General features: G+C 49.7%; 1 protein-coding gene across 1 annotated transcript in view; it reads left to right on the top strand.

Annotated features, from left to right (window-relative positions):
- The first annotated feature begins 918 nt into the window (after positions 1-918).
- Positions 919-12514, top strand: part of TRPM8 (transient receptor potential cation channel subfamily M member 8) — a 73283-nt gene continuing 61687 nt past the window's right edge. Inside the window, exons 1-5 of the mRNA XM_019739743.2 lie at positions 919-1035; positions 4263-4336; positions 9908-10064; positions 10962-11139; positions 12102-12274. Coding sequence (XP_019595302.2) covers positions 919-1035; positions 4263-4336; positions 9908-10064; positions 10962-11139; positions 12102-12274 — 699 coding nt within the window. The remainder of the gene's footprint in view (positions 1036-4262; positions 4337-9907; positions 10065-10961; positions 11140-12101; positions 12275-12514) is intronic.

Below are 12514 nucleotides of genomic sequence, written 5' to 3' on the forward strand. Positions count from 1 at the left end.
GGAATCACGTGGGCCTGGGGCGCAGCCGTGGGCCAGCGGAGAGACTGGAGGGGCTGAAGGAGCTGTCACTGCCACTCAGAGGTGGTAGCGACAGCAGTCGTGTCACGGGTGGCTGGGGAGCTTGGTGCCAGGAGACTTAGGGAGATGGGGTGTACAGGAAGGATGAACTTTCGTTCTAGAAATGTCTTGTTTACTGTGTTTGCGGGCCACCCAGGGACATGGGGTAGCCAGTGGTGGGTTTGGTCTGCAGCCTGGGCTATGCTCTGAGTTGGCGTTTGGGCGACAGGGAGAGAAGGCGCCTGCAGTGCGGGACGGGAGGGTCTGTGAGTGAGAGGAGCAGGGGGGCAGCCTGGGACGCATCTCCATGGGCCCGGGCCCCCTGTGACGCCCCAGCTCCCGACCCCAGGCCCACAGGCCGCTGCAAGGCTCAGGGTGACCAGGAGCAGCGCGCTGGCCCTCAGGCCCACTGCCACCGTCTGTCAAGGCCCTTCTCCCCCTTCCCTTGGTCAGGGCCGGGATTCCTTCCCCGCAAATTTGACAACCACATCTTCTGGCCAATACAGCTGCTAGTTACAGTTTGTCCTGTAAGTTCCCTTCACTCCAAGGTCATTACCTTAGGAGTGGCTATTTCGAGCCTCCAGTGTGTGATGCACGTCCCACCACGGAGAGGGGGCACCCAGGAGGGCCCTGCCCCAGGTGTGGGGGATCCGTGAAAATGTGTGGCAGGGTGGAAACTCCAGCTGGCTTACGGAGGATGAAGAAGGATGGGACGGGTACAGCTGCCCCCACGGGCAGGCAGGGACGGAGTGGGGGCACTCTGCAGGTGGCTGAGCGGAGAGGGTGGAGGGGCAGGGCTTTGGGTTGAAGCTTCCCGTGAAACCCACGCCCCCCCCACCCCCTTTCTCCACAGGAGCACAGATGTCCTTCGAGGGCGCCAGGCTCAGCATGAGAAACAGAAGGAATGGCACACTGGACAGCACCCGCACCCTCTACTCCAACGTGTCACGGAGCACAGATGTGTCCTACAGCGAAAGCGTGAGTCGGGGGGCGCCCAGGCAACGCGCTAATGTCTGAAAGCAGCACTTGGGCAACTGGGATTATTTGGGCACTGACTCTCCTTCTTTAAAAAGGTCCTGTGGGCTATTTTTGTTGAAGGTAGAAGCATCTTCTCCTGTGTTGTTTTACCAAGCATTCCTTTTTAAAAGATTGTTACTGTAACCTTAATAAGTTGCTAAACAATGCATTTCTTAACTGAGTTTTCTGAGCATGTAAATACTACACTTTTAATAGTTATTGTACTACTTAAGCTTTGTGTTCTTGCTTGCAGTCCTGTTGGTTCTGGATTGTTTTTAACGCTAAGGCTGGTGTCTCAGTTTGTTCTTGCTGTAGCTTCTAACTTGTTCTAAGCCAGCATCACTGTTGCCTTCCAGACGTGGAGACACACCCATCATTGCTTCCGGGGTGAGCCAGACTCTCGTGGGGTGCCAGCAGGAAGCAGGCCCTTTGTGCTGGGCAGGGTGTTTTGATCTTGCTGGTGGTTCCATGGGCCGCCTTTGTGACATGTCATTGAACTGTAAGAAGACAAACAAGCAACAACTTTGCCCCCAGCCCCACTGTGTATTTAAGGAGTCACTGGCTCTCAGGCACTGCCTCTGTGTTGTCCATTCCCTGTGCCAAGCACCTGCTTTCCTTTATACCTGGTCTCCTGGGCCCTGGCCCTGTGAGAAACAAGCAGCGGTCAAGGGACAGTGTAGCCTCTCCAATACTCTCCTCCTCCAGCTTCAAGTGATGAGAGACACCTGGGAGGGCAGGAAAGTCCTTTCTGGGTCGTGGGTGGACTCAGGTGTTGGTGTCTTGGGAGATGGACAGGGCTGGGTCTTTCTATTGCTTCCACAGCATTTCTGGATGGACTCTCTGCTCCCCTGCACCCTTGCAGGTTGTCCCCTCAGAGATACGGGTGGCCCGTGGGTGGGACTTCTGAGGCCACCCAAGGACCTCTCAGTTCTGGGGGATCCCGTTTGTCCCCCAGGAACACAGCTCTGCAAAGTGCATTCTTGGGGACTTTTCAAATTTTTCAGCAACAAAGCAGTTTTTATCACCACCCGTTCTGCAGGGTCCTTGATTTCACAAGCTTGTACATCTGGTGAGTTTCTTCACTTGTGTTAAGTAGACTTAGAATTAGTTAAGATGATAGAAAATACCACATGGAAGAATGGGCATTACCGGTTTTCAAAGTATTTGCATTCAGATTGAGTGTGGAAATTATTTTTGCTTCCTACATTTTTATTGCCTGTAGAAAAGAATGCACAAATGTAAATGTCCAGCTTAAGGAAGAATAATGAAACGCACACTCTTGTTCCCACACCAGCCTAAGGAATGGACCTTCTCCAGGACCCCTGCGCCCCCTGTGCGGTCTCTCCCCTCCCGGCAGAGGCAGGCTTGACCCTGAATTTTGTGCTGCCGTTCCTTGCTTTTGTATATAAGTTTATGACTCGAATACGTATTACTGAAACAGTATGGTTGAGTTTTGTCTGTTTTTGACATATATGGAATTATACAATAAGTATGCTTTTGTGAGTTCATTTGCTGCTCACTGTTATATTTTGAGATTCGTCATGTTGATATGTGGAGCAGTTAATTCATTTCACTGCTGTGTAGCCTCCACCACGTGCACACCTTTATCCAGACTAAGGGTGTGTGTGTGTGTGTGTGTGTGTGTGTGTGTGTGAGAGAGAGAGAGAGAGAGAGAGAGAGGGAGAGAGAACATTTGGGTTTCCAGGTTTGGCTCTTAGGAGATATGCTACTCTGGACATTTTTGGATGTGTGAGCTGGGCTCCTGGAATCATTCTTTGGGTTGAGGCCAGGCAGTGGAGGCGAACACCTCTGTCATGGGGTCGTGTTTAAGACACAGAATTTATGTGGAAACTTCTATTCAAAAGGTTAGGAAGAGGAGGCACGTGATCCCAGTTCTATGATATCTTAGCATGTCCGGGGGCGAGGTGGTGGCAAGGGGAGAAACTGCTGAAAGCACTGTGAACTTCGTTCCAGGAGACGGACTGCCCCGTCCCCCATTTTTGGGGTTCATGGCTGGCGATGGCATCACTGTGGGGGACACAGAGTCATAGCCGGCTTTTGAGGACAAACTTGGGAGGACAAACTTGCATGGAGTCTGATAACTCCAGCTGCCAGTGCCCAGTGACCTGGGGGAGGTGGATTTGGGGGGAAGTGGTTCAGCCCCCGAACCCACTGCCAGGCGTTCTGAGCTTGCAGGTCGTTCACGGGACAACCTTCCCTCTCTCTCCACAAGGAACTATTTCTAGGGATGTCACTTTACTGGCAATGGTGGCCAGTTTTCTAGAATGCTCCTACCAATTTACTCACCTACCCACAGTGGGCGTGAAATCCCAATGCCTTGCCCTGCACCCATGTGGGGGTCAATTGCCTTTTGGATTCTTCCAACCTGCTGGGTATGCACTGGGACGTCCTTGTGGTTTCACCAGATTGGCCCCATCACTGATGGGGTTGAGCTTCTCTCGACACATTTACGGGTTGTTTGTATGTCTTCTTTTGTTCAGTGCCTGCCCAAGTCTTTTGCCATTTTCCCATTAGGCTGTCTGTCTCATTCTCAGTGATTTATAGTTCTTTATACATTCCGTTTACCAATCGTATGATTAATACACGGCATAAATACCTTTTCCCACTTTGAGGAGTATTGGTATTTTTGAAATATTTGTCATCTGTTTCCAAATAGTTTGCTCCTGCCAATTAAAGGGAAGTTTTTGGCTTCCAGTCTTTTGTTGTTTGTCAGAATTAGGTCCGGGATATGCCCCACCACCTCGCACACGGTGGGAGAAACAACGATGGACAGAGTGTTGGGATTATATCTTCTTTTGAAAAGCAAGCATAAGAGGAATGGAATCTGCAATAATACAGTATTTATGCTAAACTATCAGCCAGTGATTAAACTCCCCTGGTCGTCTTAGAGACGGAAAATGGAATTTGTATATATAGAATGACATTTATTACAAGATAGCTCTAAGTAATTTTTAGACAAATTTACATTTAGCTATAAAAATTTAAACAAATGTCTCTTTTTAAAAAACGTTGTATACTCTAAAAGCATGAATGAATGCTGGATGCTACGAATATGTGGTAAGTTCTTAAGTCCTTTGTAGGAGGTTTATGTCATTTTTAGTGTTCATTTTTAACAGCAGGGGTGAGAATACATCAGTAATGTGTTGTCCAATATTCTTTCTCCAAAGGACTTGGTGAATTTTATTCAAGCAAATTTTAAGAAACGGGAGTGTGTCTTCTTTACCAAAGATTCTAAGGCCACGTAAGCATCCATTTTCCCTCCATTTTTGCTTCCATGTTCAAAGATAAATTATTAACATCCATTACAACAGACACACAAATGCTCGCTAGTTCATTATTCAAGTTGTTTCCATGTTGCAATCCTCAGAAGTGGTGCATGAGCAGGAAGAATATATCATGTAATTTGAAGTTGGTCCCTACAGCAATCGTTTTACTTCACGTGCTTCGCTTTGTCAATATTTGGGAGAGGCTCCAAGACAGGAGGTCGCCGCCTTCAGCATTCCCACACGCTCACCCGAGTGGCTGTGGCAGCATATATGCTGTGTTACAGTGGTTGGCAGGTGATGCCGAGCATGGACACATGTGCCATCTGACTAGCTCCTCTGTCAGGCGGTCGGCTTTGAGCCTTTGTCTGATCGGGTGTTTACCTACTGTGGGCCGCTTGTGTCTTGGAGCATTGAGGCTGGGTTACGAAAGCCACAGGGAGCAGCTCTGCCCACAGGAGGTCCTCAGTGGATGTTAGCTAATGAGCAAGTGAGAAAATGGATTGACGGCTCATCTTTCCCACAGAAGTTGCTCCAGGATCAAGGGAAACAAGTTGGTCCTACCTCCCTTCCCTCTTGCGCCTCTCTGCCTTTTCTCCTTTGCCTGCTGGTGATGGCAGAAAGAGTCTAGCTATTAGCTGGTTGGATAGTGACTGCTGTGCTTGATAATTAAAGCATTGACCCCCTGTTGAGTGGAGCCAGTGAACAGAGAAAGGTGGAAGGACAAACACTGGCAGAATCAGCCCTAGTCCACCCTTGGCCTGGCTGCCTGCTCGCTGCACGACCTTGAGCCAATTATTTTCTTCTGCACCGAGTTCTCTTATCCTAACATGCTAGCAAAGTATGGGTTGTGGTAAGGATTCAGTGGGGTAACACAGAAAATACCCACCAGATTGCTTTGGAGCATAAAAAAGTCCTTAATAAATGTGTTTCCTTACTCTGTGTGAATTAGAAAATGCACATCAGGAAAAGTAAGACTCTCTCTTTTGTCATCAGTGTGCTCTTACCCATCAGAGTCACTTGACAGAGTATAAGCTCCATGGGTCAGCTGTCTACTCCCTGGATGTTTCACTGAGAAATTTTGCAGTTAATCTATTCGTCTGACTGGCGGAAAATACAGTTTGGATGCATTTAGTCATTCAGCAAATATTTATTGGGCCTCTCCCATGTCATGGAGACTTGATGTACTTGATTACTAAGTCTACCACCCCCACCCCATAAGTTAGTGGCTATTGTCATTTGACAGACAAGGCGCATGCGGCCCAGGGGTGTTCAGTACGTTATCTAAGGTCCCATGGCCCATGGGAGATGGATGAGGGACTGAACCCAGGTTTTCTGATTCCTAGTGTTCTTTTTATCCCCAGCTCCTACCCTTCCTAAGGACAACACTGCCCAGCCAGACCGTATGCGTCAGTACCTTCTTACCATGTTTCCCCGAAAATAAGGCCTAGCCTGACAATCAGCTCTAATGCGTCTTTTGGAGCAAAAATTAGTATAACACCCGGTCTTATTTTACAATAATGTAAGACCGGGTCTTATATAACGTAACGTAACGTAACATAACATAACACCGGGTCTTATATTAATTTTTTTTCCAAAAGATGCATTAGAACTGATTGTCCAGCTAAGTCTTATTTTTGGGAAAACACGGCAGTTGCAGATATCCAATGTAATTGGCTGCATGAAAGGGGATGGTAATGGGGCCTCATGGCTGAAAAGAACAGCTAGATCCTGGATTTTATGTCACCAAGACCCTGTATCTTTCCACCTGTCGTTTCTGCTATTTTCTGGGTGGGCAGGCTCTTCACAGTGGCAGCAAAATGGTCACCATATCTTTGGCTTATGTGTTAACAACTTACCATTTTGCCAGGGGGGGAAAGAGTGCCTCATTTCTAGTAATTCCACCAAAAGTCTGGGCTGCAGTTCACGGCTCTCATTGGCTGAACCTGGGCCCCGTGTCCATCTCTGTGCTGATCCCTGGGGACAGGGACAGAACATGGTGACTGGCCAGGCTCGGGCCATGTGCCCACAGGGACCCAGTGATTCCTCAGAGGCAGATCCTGGTGCTCCTATGAGCAGAAGGGGAGATGGGTGCGAGATAGGGAAACCTCGTAGCGCTTGGTGATAGCCTGCGTCTGGCTCAAAACGAAGGGAGATGTGGCAAACAGTCCACCCTCAACAACACAAGCAGAGGACAGGATCCCTGTGGAGTCTTCCAGTTCCCTCCTCCAAAGACACACAAGGCTGTAGACCAGGGTCAAGACGCTGGACTCTTTGAACTTCCCCATATTTATTATTTCTTATCTCTCCATAGGTAGTGCCTATACGCTGTTATTCTGAATTCCCCATCAAACAAGGGAATCCAGTGAAGTGACTGTTAATGCGAAGAGCCTAATTGTGCTGCTGCTTGCCACGCTAGCTGACATAGGCTGCCCAAGACTCTGCAGAGAGTCTGCGGGGTTGTCTCATGTGCTGAGCGCAGACCTCTCACGTCTCTCCACGCTGACCCCTTGTGGATGGATGTCTGTTTCTTGGGTGGCCACTGGAGAGCGATGCCCTACCGTTGCCCCTGCTGCTGGTGCCCTCTGAGACGTTGCTACCTAGCGTGGGGCCCCCTGATCTGGGCTTGTCCTCTTCAGCTCCACCGCTGGGTTCCAGGTAGAAACAGGAACTCCACTTTCGTTATAGCTGCTCTGTGCGGTGGGGCTTTCTGCCATGACAGAAATATCTTCACTATAGATAGTCTATGTCTTCACGGTGCTGTGTGCTAGTCACTGGCCACATGGGGCTGTTGAGATTTGAAATGTGGCTCGTACAACCAAGGAACTGAGTTCATGTAATTTTAATTTTGATGAATTTAAATAGAAAATGAAACAGTTACATGTGGCTAGGGGCTACCTTATCGACAGTGCAGCTTTATAGGGTTCAGGCTTGGTCTGAGGGTAGAACTAGGGTCCTGGGGTTCTCTGTCCACTCCATCTCTCCTCGCTGTCACCCCATCCCTCCTCCAGGTATCTGTGCTGTGGTGCCTGCCTGGCTTCTTGTCCATTTGTGATCACGCGTGCAGGCCGGACCCACACTGATGTATCACTCCCAGCAAAGAGCGGGCCGCTTGTAAAGATTCCTGTCCGGATACATTTGTTTCTCATTATGAAATCTCTTTGCTGTGTGACTTCGGTCGTTTCCCCAGGCTTCCAGTACTTCCAAAGGCTCTCTATTAGCAGAGGAACTCAATTCATGGAACACACTTGAAGCCACTTTCTTGTAGGTGTAGACTCTTGGCTACAATGGGACTCCATCCGCTTCTGGAGCAGCCCTAAAACTTGCCTCCAAAGCAACTCGTTTCTGCTCCCACTGTCTTTTCAGAAGCAGTCCCAGAAAAGCATATCACTGTTATCATTTTGCAAAACAAAAAATGTGATCTACGACCACAGAATGCTTATAGAAGTAATTCTGCATTTTGCCATCTTTCAAATAAGCTCCTCAATGAACACGTCCTTGAGGATATAGCCCATCCTATGGTCATGACAGCTATGTAAACTTAAGCCCATCTTTTGAAGGCAAAAACACTTTCTTAACAAAAATCACTGAGGATGGATGAGGATATAAACTATTTACAAGAAGACCAATCAATGTATTCACTCACTCGTTTGTTTCTTCATCATTCAGAGGATATTTGCTGAATGCTTGTATGCTAGGAACAGAGAGTATAAGATAAACACAGAGCCTAGCTGGAAGCCAATCCTAACAGATTTCCTCAGTTTGTATGCCTTTATTGGACCCAGCCCGCCCAGGAAGTCTTTGCTCCAGGCTCACCATGTATGTGTAGTTGTCCGGGTTGTGTACTGCACAAAGGTGCTAAGGGTCCCTGGAGCATAGATTCCTGTGCTGTCCGTGCACCCTAGCCAGGCCCACATCTGCCACAGGGGACACCTTTCCTAGTAGGTTGGTGCTTAGAATGACCACATATTTGATTGTAGGACCTGGGCCATGGTAAGAATGAAGGAGTCACTGATCCACTAGGGCTTGGAAAACAGGGTTTACTGGGAGTATCCTGGGCAAATGAGGACATTTGCTCGCTCATGGGTCGTGGCACTGTCTTGCTCCATCATCCCTTTGACCCCTCAGAAAAAGGAGCACTCTGCCCCCTGGCCAAACATGTCTCTCACTTTGCTACTCTCCAGCTTTCTGGGATAGAACTCTGGTCTCCTCTCCACCGACAGTGGCCCCATTGGATTCTTAGCACCTTCTGAATCTTGTCCTCAGACTGATGGGAGAGAGAACAGGGAGAACCAAGTGGGTGGCACAGGCCGGAAGAAACCGGGAGGAGGGTGAGCAGGGCTTCACTGGGGCAGAGGCTTTGGCCACGTTAGAATTTTTGTTATGGCGGCTGTTCATCTCTCTGGACATGACGGTCCTTACTCAGGATGCAGCACAGCCCTGGACAGAGGACCTAACAGTCATGGAAGTGTTTTGTCAAAAAAAAAATTTTTTTTAACCTCATTTTTGCTTCTCTTCTGTTGCCACTGCCTTTGCTATTCCTTGATTTGCACTATGGCAGGCACCGTAACGTAAACTCACTGGATAGAGCAGGTTCCACGTGCCAGGCCCAGCTGGAAGCTTCACGTCCTTTCCAGCCCTCTCAGTGAGCCCGCGTGGAGAGGGGTTGTGCCAGGACAAAAGGAGGTGTTTGGTTTGGTCCTCGCTGCACGCTGCCGGGTGTTGTACTCAGCTCTTCCCGAGAGGTCATCGCAACTTGAGGGCGAATCCCATCTTGTTAATCTCCGGGTGCCGTGGAGCTCAGCCCGGTCGGACTCCGAGTGGATTTTCAATCCATATTTGTAGAATGATTGCAGTATATGGGGAAGGAGAAGGAGGAAGAGGCTTCACCGCTCACTGCCTGTCTTGTCATCCATTCCAATTTCATATCAGGCATATGTATCATTTAACAATTAAATTTAGTGCTGTTGCACTTTAATGGGAAGAAATCGTGTTCATTCATTGCACAGTTTGTCTTTGTCTATCCCAAATTATTGAAGGTCTTCCAAGCAGCTTATGTCCCGTATAGAAAGGATGGTCTCTCTGATTTTTGCAACATGTTGGGCCCCTGCCAGGGGACCGCCTCTCTCCTGGGCTCACCTCACTTCAGGAGAGCTTTACTGGCCGGGAAAACTGGCAGGGATGGCACTGCAGCACTGAGACCCACCCCAGGGCTCCTGTATTTTATGAACAATCCAGATTTGTAAGACTTAACCCATAATAACGTCATAGCGACATATGCAGAGGCTAGACTCCATGAGGGAAGGGTTTGCTGTCCTTATATCTTAACTTTCAACACAAAGCTTACTTTTTTTAGGATGGACAATAGACATCCAGGTGGTTTTTAAACAATCCACTGAGATGATGAAAATAGTTGGAAAGTACGACTTGATGGTCAAATCTCTTTTTGTGTTTACTCAAGCGAATCATGTGTGGTTTATTCTAAAAACGTGAACTATTTGAGTAGGTTACATGAAATCTCTTCCTTCCATCCGTGTCATTGTGCTCAGGGAAAACGTGTGCAAGTGTGGCTACGCCCAGAGCCAGCACGTAGAGGGCACTCAGATCAACCAAAACGAGAAATGGAATTATAAGAAACACACCAAGGAGTTTCCGACCGATGCTTTTGGGGATATTCAATTTGAGACTATGGGGAAGAAAGGGAAGGTAAGCAATGGTTTTCTACTCGAGATGGCTAATCCACACGCTGACACAACTTGGGCTACCTTGGGTTACCTTGAACTGTCTAGTATGGAGGCGGGAGAGATGGGCAGTCAATCCAAAAGCTATTGCAGAAAAAGATAAACCTGTAAACGTAAAAATGCTGGGATTATATTATGTACAACTGGAAAACTCAACAGGTGACGGCGGGCTTGTCACCCAGCGGCCTTACTCCACACACCACAGACACTCATGTAACACCCTTGACCCTCAATGCTGCAAGAGGCCAGATGAAGGCCATTGAGAACCGTCCAGTTTAGTTTGGGGGATGGCATTGTTGAGAACGTGTAAGGCCCTGCATTAGGTGGCATCCCCTCTGCACACCCGCACTGCAGGCTCTTGCACAGGGTTTTACAAAGATGTTGAATGATTAGCAAGTGCATCTCCTTAAATCTTCCTGTGTCCTTTGTCTGTGACCTTGACTCCTCACATACCCAGGCCTGTTGGGGCAGCCCCGGCAGGGGACCCAGCTCCCCCCACTGCTGTGTCTGCACGGGCTCTCTGCCCTAGGATGGCCCCACTCTCTCTAGCCTCCCACAGCTCTCCCTCGCTCACTCAGTGCTGTCCCGCCACACTACCTCTGGGGACGCCCTCAAATGTAAACCCTGTCCTCTTTCTGCTCCCCTGAAAACACCTCGCTGGTGCCCTGCTGCCTTTAGCATAAAGTCCCAAAGTCTTCAGCTTGAAAGGCCCTGTGGTGGCACCACACACCCTCGGCCTATCAATCTCCTTCCACTTTTCCTTAGGCCCCTCCTTACCTGCTGTCCGGTGGGAGCAGGTAAGCCTGCTAAGCCGGGACGGTCAGAACACTGCGGACCGTGATGCTTTCCCTCTTCCCCGCAGTACATCCGACTATCCTGTGACACGGACGCCAAAACCCTCTACGAGCTGCTGACCCAGCACTGGCACCTGAAAACGCCCAACCTGGTCATTTCTGTCACTGGAGGCGCCAAGAACTTTGCCCTGAAGCCGCGCATGCGCAAGATCTTCAGCCGCCTGATCTACATCGCGCAGTCGAAAGGTCTGCGCGCCCCCGGGCGGAGGTTTCGTGCCCAGTTGGTCCTTCGGACCACGCGAGGTCTCCTGGGGCAGAGCGGCGTTCTCCCGTGCAGCTCCCAGGCGGGATCCAGATGCTCTAGAACCAGATGATTAAGCCTTGTCTTAGCAAAAGCGAGACCCTCAAATGAGTGGGCAGACAGCGAGCTTTCCCTCATTGCCGAAGACAGTGGTAAAGTTAGAGAGTGGAGACAAATAGGGAACAGGAAGACTTTCTAACTATGGGGGGAGAGCTGCCTCCAGATTCCCGAGGCTTCCATTACCGGAACTAATTGAGACAGGCCAGGGACCATCCCTCAGGCTGGATTCCTGAATGGGGAGTATATCAGACTAGGGTCGTGTTCAAGTTTAGGTTCTATTATTACACTAAATAACATTTTCTAGGTCTTTTATTTACTTCCACTTTGAAAACAAAACCAAACCCAAAACCGTGCTACCCCCTTGACGTTGTGAAGCTCATCAAAGGTAACCCTTAAACTGGCAGTGTGCAAAACTGTGTCATTAGAGTTAAATCGTAGGCCGCAGGGTCATGCCAGGAAGAGCCCTCAGACCCACCGAGGTGGCGGTCTGGGAGCAGAGAGCTCTGCTGTCCATGGTGGCACTGCTTCGCTTGTTCAAGGGCTCAGGCCAGCCATTTGTTTTCTGTGGAAAGATTTACCTGGGAGGCTGATTCAAGGTGCACATCCCCTGGCCCACCTCCCAGAGGTGACGCTTCAGCTCTGGAGTGGGACCCTGATCTGTGTTTGGAAGCACTGAGATCCTCCTCTCCTCCCTTCCCATCCATCCGGTCCCAGGCCAGGCCCACCCCAAAGTGGGGGGTGCCTCCTAGGGTTCATGGGGTGGGGTTTCTTCAGGAGTCCTGAGCACGGACGTGCAGGACCCTTCCTCAGAGCCAGCTGAGCCTGTGCTCTTCCCCCTCGTTGGCAGGTGCGTGGATTCTCACCGGAGGCACCCATTACGGCCTGATGAAGTACATCGGGGAGGTGGTGAGAGACAACACCATCAGCAGGAACTCAGAGGAGAACATCGCGGCTATTGGCATAGCGGCTTGGGGCATGGTCTCCAACAGGCACACCCTCCTCAGGACCTGTGACGTGGAGGTACAGGTGGGACGGAGGAGGTCTGCGAGGTCACGTGGGAGCAAGACCGTAGGGTAGGGCTCTGGCCTGAACCCTGGGGCTCTGGGATGGAGTCAGCTCATGGGAAAGTTGGCCTTGCAGGGAAGGCCTTTCTTTAGAGCCTCACAAGTTAAAAACAAGGATGACATAATCAACCCCCAGGAAGGAGCTGCCAGTGGATGCGTTTTGTTCATTAAAATTGGTTCACAGCAGATTCGTTAG

This window comes from Rhinolophus sinicus, linkage group LG01 (assembly GCF_036562045.2).
Source record: "Rhinolophus sinicus isolate RSC01 linkage group LG01, ASM3656204v1, whole genome shotgun sequence".
Lineage (NCBI taxonomy): Eukaryota > Metazoa > Chordata > Mammalia > Chiroptera > Rhinolophidae > Rhinolophus > Rhinolophus sinicus.